This window comes from Gorilla gorilla, chromosome 8 (genome assembly GCF_029281585.2).
Source record: "Gorilla gorilla gorilla isolate KB3781 chromosome 8, NHGRI_mGorGor1-v2.1_pri, whole genome shotgun sequence".
Taxonomy (NCBI): domain Eukaryota; kingdom Metazoa; phylum Chordata; class Mammalia; order Primates; family Hominidae; genus Gorilla; species Gorilla gorilla.
Window position 1 is genome coordinate 87569553 of NC_073232.2, and position 14982 is coordinate 87584534.

At 36.6% G+C, this 14982-nt stretch overlaps 1 protein-coding gene across 17 annotated transcripts in view; it reads right to left on the reverse strand.

Moving 5' to 3' along the window:
- Positions 1–4318: 4318 nt before the first annotated feature.
- Positions 4319–14982, reverse strand: part of ZEB1 (zinc finger E-box binding homeobox 1) — a 204278-nt gene continuing 193614 nt past the window's right edge. For all 17 annotated transcript variants that reach the window (XM_063710225.1, XM_031015269.3, XM_031015270.3 and 14 more), the window contains 3 exons: positions 11565–13375; positions 9391–9571; positions 4319–6828 (listed from right to left, as the gene is read on the reverse strand). In XM_063710225.1, coding sequence (XP_063566295.1) covers positions 6236–6828; positions 9391–9571; positions 11565–13375 — 2585 coding nt within the window. In that variant the 3' untranslated portion in view covers positions 4319–6235. The remainder of the gene's footprint in view (positions 6829–9390; positions 9572–11564; positions 13376–14982) is intronic.

Consider the following 14982-nt stretch of genomic DNA (forward strand, 5'->3'; position numbering starts at 1 on the left):
CTGAGATTTTTAGTGCAATTGCACTGAGTCAATAAATCCTGGGGAGAAGTGACATCTTAATGATATTGAGTCTTCTGATCCATGAACATAGAGTATCTCTCAATTTTCATTGCATCTTTAATTTCTTCCCAGCAACATTTTGTAGTTTTCAGTGTACAGGCTTTGCCCATATTTTATCAAATATAAGTATTTTATACTTTTGATATTTAAAACATTTCCATTCTTATCGCTAGATAGAATATGATTGACTTTTGCATAATGACTATGTATCTTGGAACTTTACATTCACCTTTTCTAGTTTTTTGCAAATTCCTCTGTTTTCCATTCTTATCACTAGATAGTATATGATTGATTTTTGCATAATGGCTGTGTATCTTGCAACCTTACATTTACTTTTCTAGTTTTTTGCAAATTCCTCTGTTTTCCATTCTTATCACTAGATAGTATATGATTGATTTTTGCATAATGGCTGTGTATCTTGTAACCTTACATTTACTTTTCTAGTTTTTTGCAAATTCCTTGTTTTCTACACAGACAGCCACACTATCTGCAAATAAAGTTTTACTTATTTTTTCCCCAATGTATATTTCTTTCATTTATTTTTGTCATGCTTCCCTGGGTGGGATCTCCAGTACAATGTTCAATAAAGGTGTGAGAGCAGATATTCTTGCCTTGTTCCTAATTTTAGGGGGAGAGCATTAGATCCTACACACTGAGTATGATGTTAACTGTAGGTATTTTGTTGATGCTCTTTATTAGGTTGAGAAAACTCCCTTCAATTCCTGGATTGCTGAGAACATTTATGGCTTGGTGTTTAATTTTGTCAGATGCTTCTTCCACACCTATTGAGATGATTGTTTTTTCTTTTTATGCTATAAATATAGTGAATTACACTACAAACCGTCCCTGCCTTATGACGACTTGACTTTATATCTTTCATCTTTATGATGGTGCAAAAGCAATACACATTCAATAGCAACCATATTTTGATCAAAATATTTTTTGATTAACCATAATTCTGATTTTTTTGGGCCAGCAATATGCAGTACAATACTCTTGTGATGTTGCAAAGCAGCAGTGAGCAGCAGCTTCCACTCAGCCACATGATCATGAGGGTAAACGACTGATATGCCACAGTGTACTATGTTGCCAGCATTCAACACTTTCTTATAAAATAGGATTTGTGTGAAATGATTTTGCCCAACTGTGGGCTAATTAAGTGTTTTGAGCATGTTTAAGCTAGGTTAGGCTAGGCTATGATGTTCAGTAGGCATACTAAATGCATTTTTGACATGGTATTTTAAACTTATGATGGGTTTGTCGGGCTGTAACCCCTGGGAAGAAGCATCTGCAACTGATTTTTGAATGCTTAAAAAGCTTGCACTCCTAGGATAAATCTCACTTGGTCATGATCTATTTTCCTTTTGATATATGGTCCAAGTTGATTTCCTAAATTTTGTTAAAAATTTTTGTATCCATGTTTATGAGCAACATCAATGTGTATGTAGATTTGTTTCTTGTAATGTTATTGATTGGTTTTGGTATTAGGTTAATGCTGGCTTTACAGGTGAAGTGGGAAGTGTTTTCTCCTCTTCAATTTTACAGATGAGTTTGTGTAGAATGGGTACAGTTATGTTCCTTACATGTTTGGTAGAATTCACCAGTGAATTTGTTTGGGCTGGGAATTTTCTTTTTGGGAAGATTTTTAACTAGAAATGTAATTTCCATTGATAATAGAAATTTAGGTTATCTATTTCTTCTTGAGTGGATGTTGGTAGTTTGAGTCAAGAAATATGTCATGTTCATCTAAGTTGCCAAATTTACTGGCATAAAGTTCATTAATATTTCCTTATTATTTCTTTATAGGCTCTGTAATGATGTGCCTCTCTCAGTCCTGGTATTAGTAATTTGTATCTCTTTTCTTCTTTCCTTGATCTATCTTGGTAGAGGTTTATCAATTTTACTAATCTTTAAAAAAATAGATTCTGATTTCATTGATTTACTCTTTTGTTTTCTGTGCTATTGTTATTATTTCCTCTTTCCTGCTTGGTTTCGGTTTAATTTTGTTTTGTTTAATTTCTTAAGATGGAAGCTAAGATTCAATCCTTTATTATTTTCTAATATAAGCATTTAATACTATACATTTTCTTATATTCACTGCTTTTGCTGCAAGCTACAAGTTTTGATATGTTGTATTTACCTTTAGCTCATATTTTATAATTTATTTTTAACCACATCTGGGCTAATGTGTTGTCAATTTTCCAATAATTTGGGGGATTTTTCAGATACATTTGATTTACTGATTTCTAGTTTAATAAATTCTTTTGTAGTCAAATAAAATACTTTATTTGCAATTCTTTTAAATCTGAGAGTTGACTTATGGCCCATAATATGGTCCCTCTTCATGAATGTCCCATGTGTTAGGAAAAAAGTGTGTATTCTGCTACTGTTGAATAGAATGTGAACTAGAGCAGAGGACAATGTTCACATATTGAACGTCCTAATATATTCTCCCACTGATAGGACGAGATGAAATCTGTTCTACATTTTCATGTCAACATAATCACTGCACTTTAATAGTATCCTTTTCAAGGTTCTTTTTAAGTTTGCACACAGATTTGAAAAATCTCTTTCCCCATCCATTCTTTTCCACCAGGCTATGAAATGTATATTGGTCTTCTTACATTTTCCATTCATATACTTCAAGGCGAAGATTGAGATACTGTAAACTATTCTCACATGAGATGTGATACAGGCTAGGTAAGAGCATGGATTTCAGGCTGAACATGGTGGCTAAAGCCTATAATCCCAGCACTTTGGGAGGCCAAGGCAGGAGGATTCCTCCAGCCCAGGAGTTCAAGACCAGCCTGGGAAACAGTGAGACTCCCTGACTCTCCAACAAACAAAAACAAACAAACAAACAAACAGCCAGGTGTGGTGGTGTATGCCTGTTGTCCTAGCTACTCAGGAGGCTGAAGTGGGAGAATCACTTGAGCCCAGGAGGTTTGAGGCTGCAGTGAGCCATGTTCACACCACCATACTTCAGCCCAGGCAATAGAGCAAGACCCTGCCTCAAAAAATAAAAAAGAAGCATGGATTTTGGACTCAGATAAGCCTATGTTCATATCCTCATTCTGCTACTTAAGATGTATGTGTTCATGGGCACATTGTCTTTATTTGTATTTTTTATGAGGCTTTTGTGAACATTTTGATAGTAGTGAAATACCTGTGCATGGCATGAATAAATAATATATGGCCCTGCTATTATTTTTGTTGTATGTCATATGAGGGAATACTGGGAAAGGTCCATGTACGTTTTCTTTCTGAAAAGTTCTGGTAATGCCTAAATTCCTTTATTAGTCATTTATCCATACATATCAAGCACTGCCCTCATTGAACTTTATATTACATTGTGGATACCTCCTAAGAAGAGTTTCTTATTTTTAGTTCCTAATCCTTTTCAGTCAATCTGTTTATTGTTAGCTGCTCTCAGTGACAGGGGAAATCAGGCAACATGGTAACGAGCACCTACGAATATGGGGTCCTAGAAAGGGAAGTGAATTCTACAAAAGGAGAGCTGACTAGGATCGGTCCTATTGCTCCTATTGGAGGTAGTCATGTCCACAAGCCAGCAATACCTGTGCCATATACCATGAGGTTAAGCACCAGGAAGACACCTAGAAATACACTTTCAAAAAATCAAAATAGTAAGGCAATAGAAAAAGAAGGCATAATTTATTGTCTATTATGACTAGTGTTTAATAAGACTTATAAGAAAATAATCAAATTATTAGATCATTTAACATATATTCTGGAATTAGAAGCAAAAAAAGTGAGAACATAGCTGAGCTCCATAAACATGCAAATTATATTTTTATTCAACAAATATCTGTTGTCCCAACTTATGCCAGGCACCCTGTTAGGCAGTGAGGAATGTGAGAGTGACTATGACAAATGTGGTTCCTGTTCCTAGTTGGGAAGGAATATAAATAATAGTATCAGAGGTATGATGACAGAAGTGCAGGAGCTGAGAGTCAGAAAGGCATCTAAACCCAGGCTTCCCTGAAATGACCTGAAGCATGAAATGTGGAGGATTAAGGATTTCAGGAAGAAAGAGCAACCTGTGAAGAGGTTTTGTCAACTCTGACCTCTCCAGAAACATTTAGCCACAAGAAAATCCATAATTTTGTGGAGAATGTCTAAAACATTTAGTGTTACCCAAATTCAGCTCAAGATGAATCAAATGCAGGATGACAATGTACCCCATTTCACAGTTTTCCAAAGAAAATACTGATAATGATGAAAAGAATGACAGCAGTTCAGGCTTGTTGATGCATTTTATTGTGAGATGGGGGGAGTCTGGTAAAAAACTAGAAAATGACCATGATGTAACAAGGAACTTAAAAATGAAGAGTCAGATCTGTAACTTACATACATGAATACAGGAACAAATTGGCACAAAATGTTAAACATTGTTCCCAACACTGTTTATAGAAGTTAATCCTAATTTGGCTTACTAAGGAAATGAGAGTTGTATGGTTAGGCTAATTTCTTAATAAAACTGCAGAGCATCATGCTATTAGTCACACAGTGAATTTCAAAATTTAAGTTTTATATTAAAAACTGGGTAAAGGTAAAATGACTTGATTGTAGTTGTAAAACTAATACATTCCGTTTAAGTTCTGTTCTACAGTCCAAGGCAAGTATAAATGTTAACATAACACTGTTAAATCAAATCTCAATGCAGGAGAACCAATTGCATCTCTACTTTAAATCTTATCAACTTTCCAAATTTTCATACTAAAATATATTATTGTATTAATACAAACTACAGTATTATACACTACACTGTGTAATAAATAAAGAAATATAAAAATAAGACACATAAATATAAAAGTTTTCTAAAACTAAAAGTACATATGTCAGTAAGAAGGGTATTAATACTGCCAGGTTTGAAGACATACAGTACAAAAATGTTGCACAGATCTATAAACTAAAAGAAATAAAATAATACTGATAGGTAAAAATCAGCTAATGTTGTTAATAAATTGGGTCCATAATAACTAACATTTGGAAACAGTTATGAGCCAAATAACAATAGCATGTCCATGTCTGAAATGCAAGTACATGGATAAAGCAGATTAGAAAATTTCCCTTTCGTTTCTGTAGAGAAATTCTGAAAATCAATCAACATAAAATCAATACCGAGGAATTGAAGGATGAAATGTCCCAGTGTTTCAGTTTCTCTGACAGAGTCAGTGGTTTTAAGTTTTATTTGGGAATTTTGATACAAGAGACAAATCAACAAATGCTAGTTATTGTAGGCCACACATTGGATGAAGGCGGGTTAGAGCCTTGAAAATACTGAGAAATGGCACTTACAGCACACAGGTCTTGCTTAAGGCCAAAGGAGATACAAAGCTTCACGTCATATCCTTCATATGTTACCACATATTCAAACACAATCACAAACACTGATTCTGATGATTTTGCTGTCCTTATCAGATTGTTAGTCCCTGCAATCAGAACTCAATGGCAATCTTTTGAACTCCATTTTAAACCACGTAAGAAACTTCAGTTCTTCTATCAGCTGCTTTCTTAAGGCTAACAATACACTTTAAATGATAATACGCTCTACTAAGACATCTAAATATTAGAAATTACTACCTTCTAGACTGAATTTATAAAAGGTAGTTAGCACGGGTTGGAACTACATTATACTTCTCTGTGAAGGGAATTTTGTAGTGCAGAAGTTCTCACATTTTAAAAAACATAATAAAATACTGAAGCGGATTTAGCATATGTTTACCAATAAAAAATTATAAAATTTCTCCCAATTGTACAGCTTAATAAACCAACATAAGAGTGATAATTAATACTGATAAGATAAAACAATGCCAGATGCATATCTAATTAATCAGCTTCCTTTAACCTCTTGTATCGTCGCTCTCTGAGTCATTAAGGTTTTCTAATCTGCTGCATGTTACAAACTTGTTCCTAACTTTGAAAACTGGATGAAAAATTACTAGGTCTGAGGTTCAGGCACACCTGGATTTATTTTTTTCTTGTGTGTGTGTGTGTTTTTTTTTTGTATTTTGTATTTTTTTAGTTTTTACTTTACACAGTAGTGAACAGGAATCACAGCATACAGGTTACTGTGTTTCCATGAAAAGCAAGGATAATATTGAACAAAATTCATTATCAATTAGAATTTATTTTCCTTCTAGAAAAACGATTAGGCTTCATTTGTCTTTTCTTCAGACACTTGCTCACTACTCTCGCCTACTTTTTGTCCTAAGCTGCTTGCTTGACTTTCAGCCCTGTCATCCTTCATCAGACCTTCAGTTTTTGCTTCTTCTCCCTCATTCTCTGCCTCTTCTACCTCTTCTTCTTCCACTTCTTCTTCCTCCTCCTCCTCTTCCTCATCCCCTTGTGGTTTTTCACATTCTTTTTCTTCCTGCAATTCTTCCATCTCTTTATCCTCCTCCTCTTCCTCTTTTTCACTGTCTTCATCCTCTTCCCTTGTCAAACTCTCTCTCTCGTCCGAGTCGCCCTGTGAGGGAGACGCCCTGGCACCCACGTGCTCATTCGAGAGGATTTCAGGCCCTGCCTCTTCCTGCTCTGTGCTGTCACGTTCTTCCGCTTCTCTCTTACAGTAGGAGTAGCGATGATTCATGTGTTGAGAATAAGACCCAGAGTGTGAGAAGCGCTTTCCACATTTGTCACATTGATAGGGCTTTTCTCCAGAATGTAATCGCATGTGTTCAATCAAATGATGTTTGTGTTTAAATGCCTTTTTACAGATTCCACACTCATGAGGTCTTTTACCTGCAAAATAAGAATTCTGTTAAATAAAATGGTGGTATTCAGCAAATAAAATCCTTATACGGTTTTTGGGGTACTTCATGTTGTAGAAAGGGGAGGGTTATTAGTTTCATTTTTAAAACATTTCCAGGTCCCAAACTCTTTGTAATATAATATTGCAATTTGGTTTGTTCTTTACATTAAAAAACGTGGTGCTCTACACTCTGCTGTGCAGATGATTAGGTCAATGGGAGCTACATGAGATTGAAATGCCAAAAATACAAGCATCATGACAGCGAGGTGGAAAATGGGCCAAGTGCAGCTGGGAGGAGATGTCTGGTAGTGAACGAGCACAGTGAGGGCAGGCAGGGACAGACGTGCTGCTCACCTTGTGTTCATTATCACTACAAGGTCCCTTTTTAGTCATTTTGTTTTCCTAGTCACAAGCTCTGCCCCCAATGAAATTTTAATGTTTACTAAATACTTTTTATATACGATAAAACTCATAAATATACAGTGTATATACTGAGCTTCTTTAGAAAACCACAGCCATTGTAGTATCTCAGATTTTTTTGCCCCCTAAGAAACAAGTTTTGGCCCGTGAGGGCAATATTGCCCCTCCTGAGAACGCATGGGCTACAGGAGTGCTGCTGCCCAGACATGAAAAGGACTGGCAACAACTGATCATAGTCAGGATCGATAATGTCCAATTTCAGAGCTATCAAGCAGTTAACACTAACAAATGCAGAAATGATTTTTAATTTTAGAAATAGTGTAGTTTTTCATATATATTTTTCACTTTGATATTTGCTAATATTTAACTTTGCCTGAAGAGGAAGGGGATTTTCTAACTCCTCTTAGATCTCTGAAAACCAGAGGACTGAGTTACAAGGGGCTGATTTTGAGAGGTGTGACTTTCTCTTATGTAATACTAGTTTTTAGCTCCAAGAACCTTCCAAGTGTCACTGTATGAATCCACAGATTGAAGAAGGAAAAACAATTCTATCCTTTCTCACAAGAGTAAAAAATACACTGAAACAGTTAAGAATATGAAAGATAAATATGGATACTGTAGTCATAATGGCTGGTAGTGGGGGCAGGGAAGAGCAGGTAGGGGATTAAAGAGCTCAGGATAAACCCAGCCCCTTCTACAGCAACCCATGTTAGAGAGAGACACAGGAGTGTGCTGGAGCCAGTTTGTACTGGCTGGAGAGAGCATACTGCTAAATTTTCAGGACTTCTGCAAGCTGACATCACATTCAAGCTCGAAATCCACCATGATGGGAGTATTTATGCCACAAAAAGCTGCAAACACTACAAATCAGGGCTTCCCCACCCTTCAGAGAACCAGGTGTTAAAATTTATCAGTACTTCACTGATGGAAGGAATGAAATAGGCCAGGAGTTGGCAACTATTTTCTGTAAAGGGTAGTGAGTATTAAAGGCTTTGCAGGCCAAATGGTCTCTGTAGTAGCTTCTCAATCCTGCCATTGTAGAACAGCATGAAAGCTGACATAGATAAAATGTAAATGAATGGGCGATGCTGTCTTCCAACTAATTTTATTTACGGATGCTGATATTTGACTTTCACATAATTTTCATCAGTCATAAATATTCTTTTCATCTTTTCCAATCATTTAAAAATGTAAAAACAAAATCAAAAACTACCATTCTTACCTCATAGAAAAACATGGGTATGCTCACATTTGGCCTGTGAGCTATAGTTTGCCATCCCTGAGTCAACCTAAGGAGGCATATTTTGTGGCAGAATTACAGGATCTCAGAATTACAGGATCTTAGAATCTTCTAGTCCAACCTCTTAGGCAGAACTTCTTACTTAAAACAAAAGATCTTGACTTGCCAGGACAGCTTGCTGCATGCTTATGAAGCAGCTTTTTCTTTTATGAAGCCAGATCCTGTCTCCCTATGACTTTAGCCCACTGGTCTCATATTTTTTATTAATGGGTACTATGTACCATGTTTTTATTAATATAGCATAAGCTTGCATTAAATGAACACGGACAGAATAAATGCTGTGTCAGCTTAAAGGAAATAAGTCATGAAAAAAACAAAAAAAACAGATGAAGCAAAAAACCAAAAGAAAGGCACAGACCTTAAGTACTAGGTAGAAGTGGGCAAACAGGTGAAAATGGCCAGATCAGAGAAGTAAAAAATAAGAAAACTAATTCTGGGTCAAGCGTGGTGGCTCATGCCTATAATCCCAGCACTTTGGGAGGCCGAGGTGGGTAGATGGCTCGAGCTCATTAGTTCAAGACCAGCCTGGGCAACATGGCAAAACCCGTCTATATCAAAATTGGCCGGGTGTGGTGGTATGTGCCTATAGTCCCAGCTACTCAGGAGGCTGAGATGAAAGGATGGCTTGAGCCCGGGAGGCGGAGGTTGCAGTGAGCCGAGATTGAGATTGCGTGCCACTGCACTCCAGCCTGGGTGACCAGAGCCAGACCTTGTCTCAAAACAAAATAAAAAAAAAAAAAAAGAAAGAAAATTCTAAAACTTTAGTTTTTTAATTTTGCATCTTCCAGTATATCATAGCATGGACACTTTATGTTTGTGTTCACTGACATACCTGTGTGTTCGTATTTATGTCTCAATAATGAACTACTCTTTTGGAATATCTTATCACACAAATCACAAGCATACATTCCATTTTCTGTCTTCCGCATTTTCTTTTTGGGCGGTGTAGAATCAGAGTCATTCTGATCCTCTACATTTGATACTCCTTCTGAGCTAGTATCTTGTCTTTCATCCTAGAGGGAGAAAGGTGTGAGAAAATGTAATTTAACATTAAAAGATAAACAAGAGATATACATAAAAGCATGAAATAAAGAACTACTTTAACTTATACTTTTATACTTTCAAGGACTTGACCAAAGCAAGCACACTGATCTTCACTGCACATGTGCCCCAAGGGTGGGGCCAGATCACAGGTGGAGATGACAAAGACAAGAGTGAGGTTGGGGATAACACAGTCAAAACTATAGCAAAGACATATACTCAACTGGTACTGGAAAGAAAGCAAGGACACCGAAAAGAAAGCATGTAAAATATACAGTAACAGAGTTTACCTAGTTTCATGTGAATCATTACTTTACGAGAAATTTGCAGGTTTTAACTTATTAGTTTGCTAATTAATCACTCATTACTAACTGCATCGTTTGCCTTCATTTTTCTCATTCTGGGTTTCACAAAGCAAAAGCTAACATTCTATTTTTAAAACCTGGTCTTTCAATTGTATCCTCCAGAACTTCAGGGTTCTTTAACCTCCACGGTCTCCTTGAAAAGAGAGAGGTGTGCTCTACCACTTGTCTAAGGAGCAAGATGGAAAAACAATGCAGGAGGGTCTATCTTTTTAACAGAAATAATTGCTAATCAAAATGAACCTTTAGAAACTCCAGGCAGTCTCATGGAGATAATTTTGGGCAGCACGTTCTTATGTAAGCCAAATAACCCTGCAGGGAGCCTGTTGTGGAACTGGGTCCCCTAAGATCTTTCTACCTTATCTAGAGTGTTCCATGCCATTGCCTCAAACCCACACATTTTCTAAAAGTTGAAGGTTTTTCACAACATTTCTTATGGCTTTATGAGGCAAGAGAGGTGCAGCCATTTGTCCCTGTCATTTGTGAGTGGCCCTGGTGCTGAAGTAACTTGATTCTACTTTCACTGCTACTTGATCTAGTCACGTGACACGTGAGTCTATGAAATGCTAAGGATGGCTCTTTTTCTATTCAAAGGCATGCAAAGTGTTCTGTACACTAAAAATTTAGAGGAATTCAATGATCATGTAAGAACTTTTTTTCAAGAGTTATCACAATTACAGGAAACCCAATCAGTAGCAATATTTAAGGGAAAACAAAAGCAGCAAATACAAGTTTGAGCAGGATATTGAAATTATTATACTTATAGAAAATATTTGCATAAAATATCAAATTTGTCTCTAGTATTCATTTGATTCCATCAGAAATTGATGGAAAAAATGGGAAAACATCAACATCAGTGACATGGAAAAAGTCTGGACAATGAGGCATACAATAGCTCTATCCAAAACTATTGTGGATTTTGGGGTAAGACCAGTTCAAGGGTTCTTCCTGGACAGAATAAATATTGTTCTGGTAAACACTGTGATAGTTAAGGAGGAACATGCATATGTATTTTTAGGTTCACAGCCACACTTCCTCATATACATTATGACTGAACACTGTTTATGCACAGTTCATAAAATGATCAGTAAATTCACAAGATGCGTTCTTTGTATACTTCATTCCTGTTTATTTAATTAAAACCTTTTATCAACAGATGTATTAGTATATAAAAGTGATAGATAAGTTTGCCTGGTATGAACCTGTGAATGGGAACATATTTTCATTTATTAATGACCATAATCAAGGCAGAAACTATTACTAATTTTAGGAATTTAGCTATAAAAACAGAAACCCAATTAGAGAGTATTTCAATTTTGTTTTTTGATTTCTAACTTCAAACAGGTTTTTAGCTGGGACTTATAAATCATCTTTCACAGTAGAATAGCATTTCAAACTTTAAGCTGGTAACAATACCCTGGATTAGCAAACAACCAACTGAAGACATCATGCCAGAAAAGTTAAAGCAAATATTGATCCTTTTAAAAATGAGTTTGTAATAATCTAGTTGGCTCTACGGGACTGATATTTATTAGACTAACTTAATTGAAATTAGTCAAATAGCATATTACTAGCCAGGTTCAGGATGGGGGTTATTTTTTACCTGATTTCCATTTGGCTGGATCACTTTCAAGGGTGGTTCCTGGACTGCAGGGCTGACCGTAGTTGAGTAGGTGTATGCCACCTGGGGAATCAGAATCGTTTGCTTATTGGCAGCTAGCGCTCGTAAGCATGGAACACTGTTCTGGTCAGCAATGGCCACAATTGTGGGTAACTGGGCAGTGACTGTAGGTATAGCGATATTTATGGGGTTGGCACTTGGTGGGATTACATTTACAACTGGTTCTGAGTCTGTAACACAACTGTCCTTTTGTGGCTCCTTTTTTGCGCAAGACAAGTTCAAGGGTTCTTCCTGGACAGAATAAACACTGTTCTGGTAAACACTAGTGATAGTTGACCTTTCTAATAATTCTCCCTGTTGCTTTGGTAGTGAAAGATCAAGAGGTTCTACTTGTGGCTCTTCTTGTGCACCCTCAGCTGTGTACAAGTAACCCTGTGTATTTCTGGATGAGGAAAGGTTTAGAGGTGATGGGGATGGTGTACTACTTCTGGAACCATTGGTGGTTGATCCCACTGGTAAAACTGGGGAGTTAGTCATCTTCAAAGGACTTTGTAGATTTACTGTGCTGTCCTGGGGTTCATTTGCATTTGCAGATTGAGGCTGATCATTGTTCTTGGCAGGGATATTTACTTTGCCTGGTTCAGGAGAAGATGGTTCAGAAGACTGCACTGAAATCTGTCCAGCTTGCATCTTTTCAAACCACTTTTTTACTACATCCAGTGGTAGGTTTACTGAATCAGCAATTTTTGAGAGCTCTTCTGCACTTGGTTGTGCATTCAAAGCATAATATGCTTTTAGGAGAGACAAGAGGTTCTTTAAAGGTGGCTGACTGGGAGACAAATTGCCATCTCCAGTAGCTGATGAAACAGAGGACTCAGGCTTCTCAGCTTCTGCTGCAGGGAGTGGAGGAGGCTGAGTAGGCTGCTTTAGGTCATAGTGCTTTAATTCTGGAAGTGCATTAATATCTCCTGGACAATCATCACACAGAAGACAAGTGCTATCATTCACCCCCCCTTCAAAGCTTTTGTCCTTCTCAGACTTAACAGTAAGATCTTCTGGTAACTTTTCACTTTTACAACTGTTTGTAGCGACTGGATTTTCTTTTTTTAAATTTTGAGGAACAACTTGAAGTTGGCTAGGCTGCTCAAGACTGTAGTTGATGATAATTTTGGTTGTTCCATCTTGATCAACCAAAGGAAGACTGATGGCTGAAATAACAGAATGGCCACCTTGTTGTATGGGTGAAGCATTGATTGTTTCTTGTTCTTTGGATGCAAGATTGGCTTGATTATTCTCCAACACTTGCCTTATTACATTACCATCTACCGCCACTTTAAGTACATTCTGAATATCACTTAAATTGATACTTATGGGAGACACCAAACCAACTGTTGGCAGAACAACAGCTTGCACCATGCCCTGAGGAGAACTGGTTGCCTGTAATGGGCCACCACCAGTGAAAACCCCATTTTGTAAAGGGGTTGAACAGTTGATTCCTGAAGCAACCACTATGGGTTTGAATTCATAATCCACAGGTTCAGTTTTAATTTGGTTAACAGAAAGTTGTTCTTGAAGGGGTTTATTCTCTATCTTTTGCCGTATCTGTGGTCGTGTGGGACTGCCTGGTGATGCTGAAAGAGACGGTGAAGAACACTGAGATGTCTTGAGTCCTGTTCTTGGTCGCCCATTCACAGGTATCAAGCTGATACATTTCTTACTGCTTATGTGTGAGCTGTAGGAGCCAGAATGGGAAAAGCGTTTCTTGCAGTTTGGGCATTCATATGGCTTCTCTCCTAAACAAACAAACAAACAAATTATATTCACTGAATTATTACATATAAATTTTTATGTATCCTCATTTCCCTAAAACAAGCGGTATCAATTTTAAAAAGAAGACTGCCATGCATGCTTGTGACAGAATTGTATTTAGAATAAACTTTTTAGCTTCAAAACCTATATAGATGTGATGAACGCTAGTAACTAAGTCTGAGGTACATGTTCTGCTAACCAATCATGGAATCTTCTCAGCATATGTGTATAATATTTCCACCAATCTTTATAACTTCAAATAATTCTCAATTATCAAAAGTAATTACATTCTACTCTTTCAAGTATGTTTTTTCTTATCTCGTTTCACCGACTTATATAATTTTCTATATTTTACTCTACTCAACCATCTGTAGGAGAAATATTAAAGAAAAATAAGTAAAATGTCCCATATGACTTAACAAGTATGAATATCTATCTTTGATTAATAAAAATTCCTGTACCCATAGGGCTTTCTTGAAAATAGTTTTTCCCTAATGGGAGGAAAACTTATATAAGAAATTCTATAAGCATTGGCTTATTAAACTGGAATGTATATACTCCCAGGATAAACACTGTAGTGGGTATCAAAGCACCTTGGAGTTTCAATTTTAGTGACAGTGGATATGATAAAACATTATTTTTATATTAAAACAGAGAAAAACACATTTGTGTGACTTGCTAGGAAAAGCCACGCACTGTCAAAGTAGCCTTTGGCTTGCAGAGGCTTCCCTCAAGCTGCTTCCCTAGACTCTGTGGGGTAAAAGGCATTTATTCTCCTTGGCTATTAGGGATACTTTAGTAGAAAATTTTGAAAGCACCGAGCTAAATGGAATATTTTCCTACAAACCTAATGTTTCCTTTGAGTTTTAAGTTATAGTTCACTAATTTATAATTTAAAGGTTACAGACTATAAGCTTCAGTAAGGCAGGAGCCTCTGAGGCTTGTTTGCCATTTATCCCTTGCACCCATCAAAGTACAGGTTGCAAAGATGCTCATTAAACCTTTTTTGGATGAATGAATAGCTAATTGTTGAATGATGAGATGTAATGACACTGATTTGTCTACTTAGTATCAAAATAAAACTCTCCATCTCCTGCTCTTTTTAAGAATTAAAATGAAAGCAGTGAGGAATCAATTTAAGCCCTACTAAAAATTGCTTAATAGTAACTTCAATGCTATAGTTTAAAAATGTGAGTTATATTTTCTAATAAATATGATTATTTGAATCATATATAAGAATTGGAAGAGATTTAAGAAACCCTTGTAGTACAGCCTCCTTTTCAATGAAGAGTTCATTTCATATCATTCTTGACACCAGCTAATCTCTGCTTGAGCTTCTTTAATAAAAGGGGAGTTAGGACCTGCTGGACAGCCCTGCACAAGAGGGTCCTGTCTGGTTCTGCTGAGGTCCATGGATTTGGGTTCAAATCCTGGCTCCATCACATAGTATTTTCTTAACCTGTCCAAGCCTTAGTTTTTCAATGTGCAAATGCAGATACATTCTCATTGGACTGTTATAGGGTTCATATGAGATTATATAGCAAAACTCTTAGTATGCTCTCAACAAATGCTAGTCACTTTTTAAAAAGGC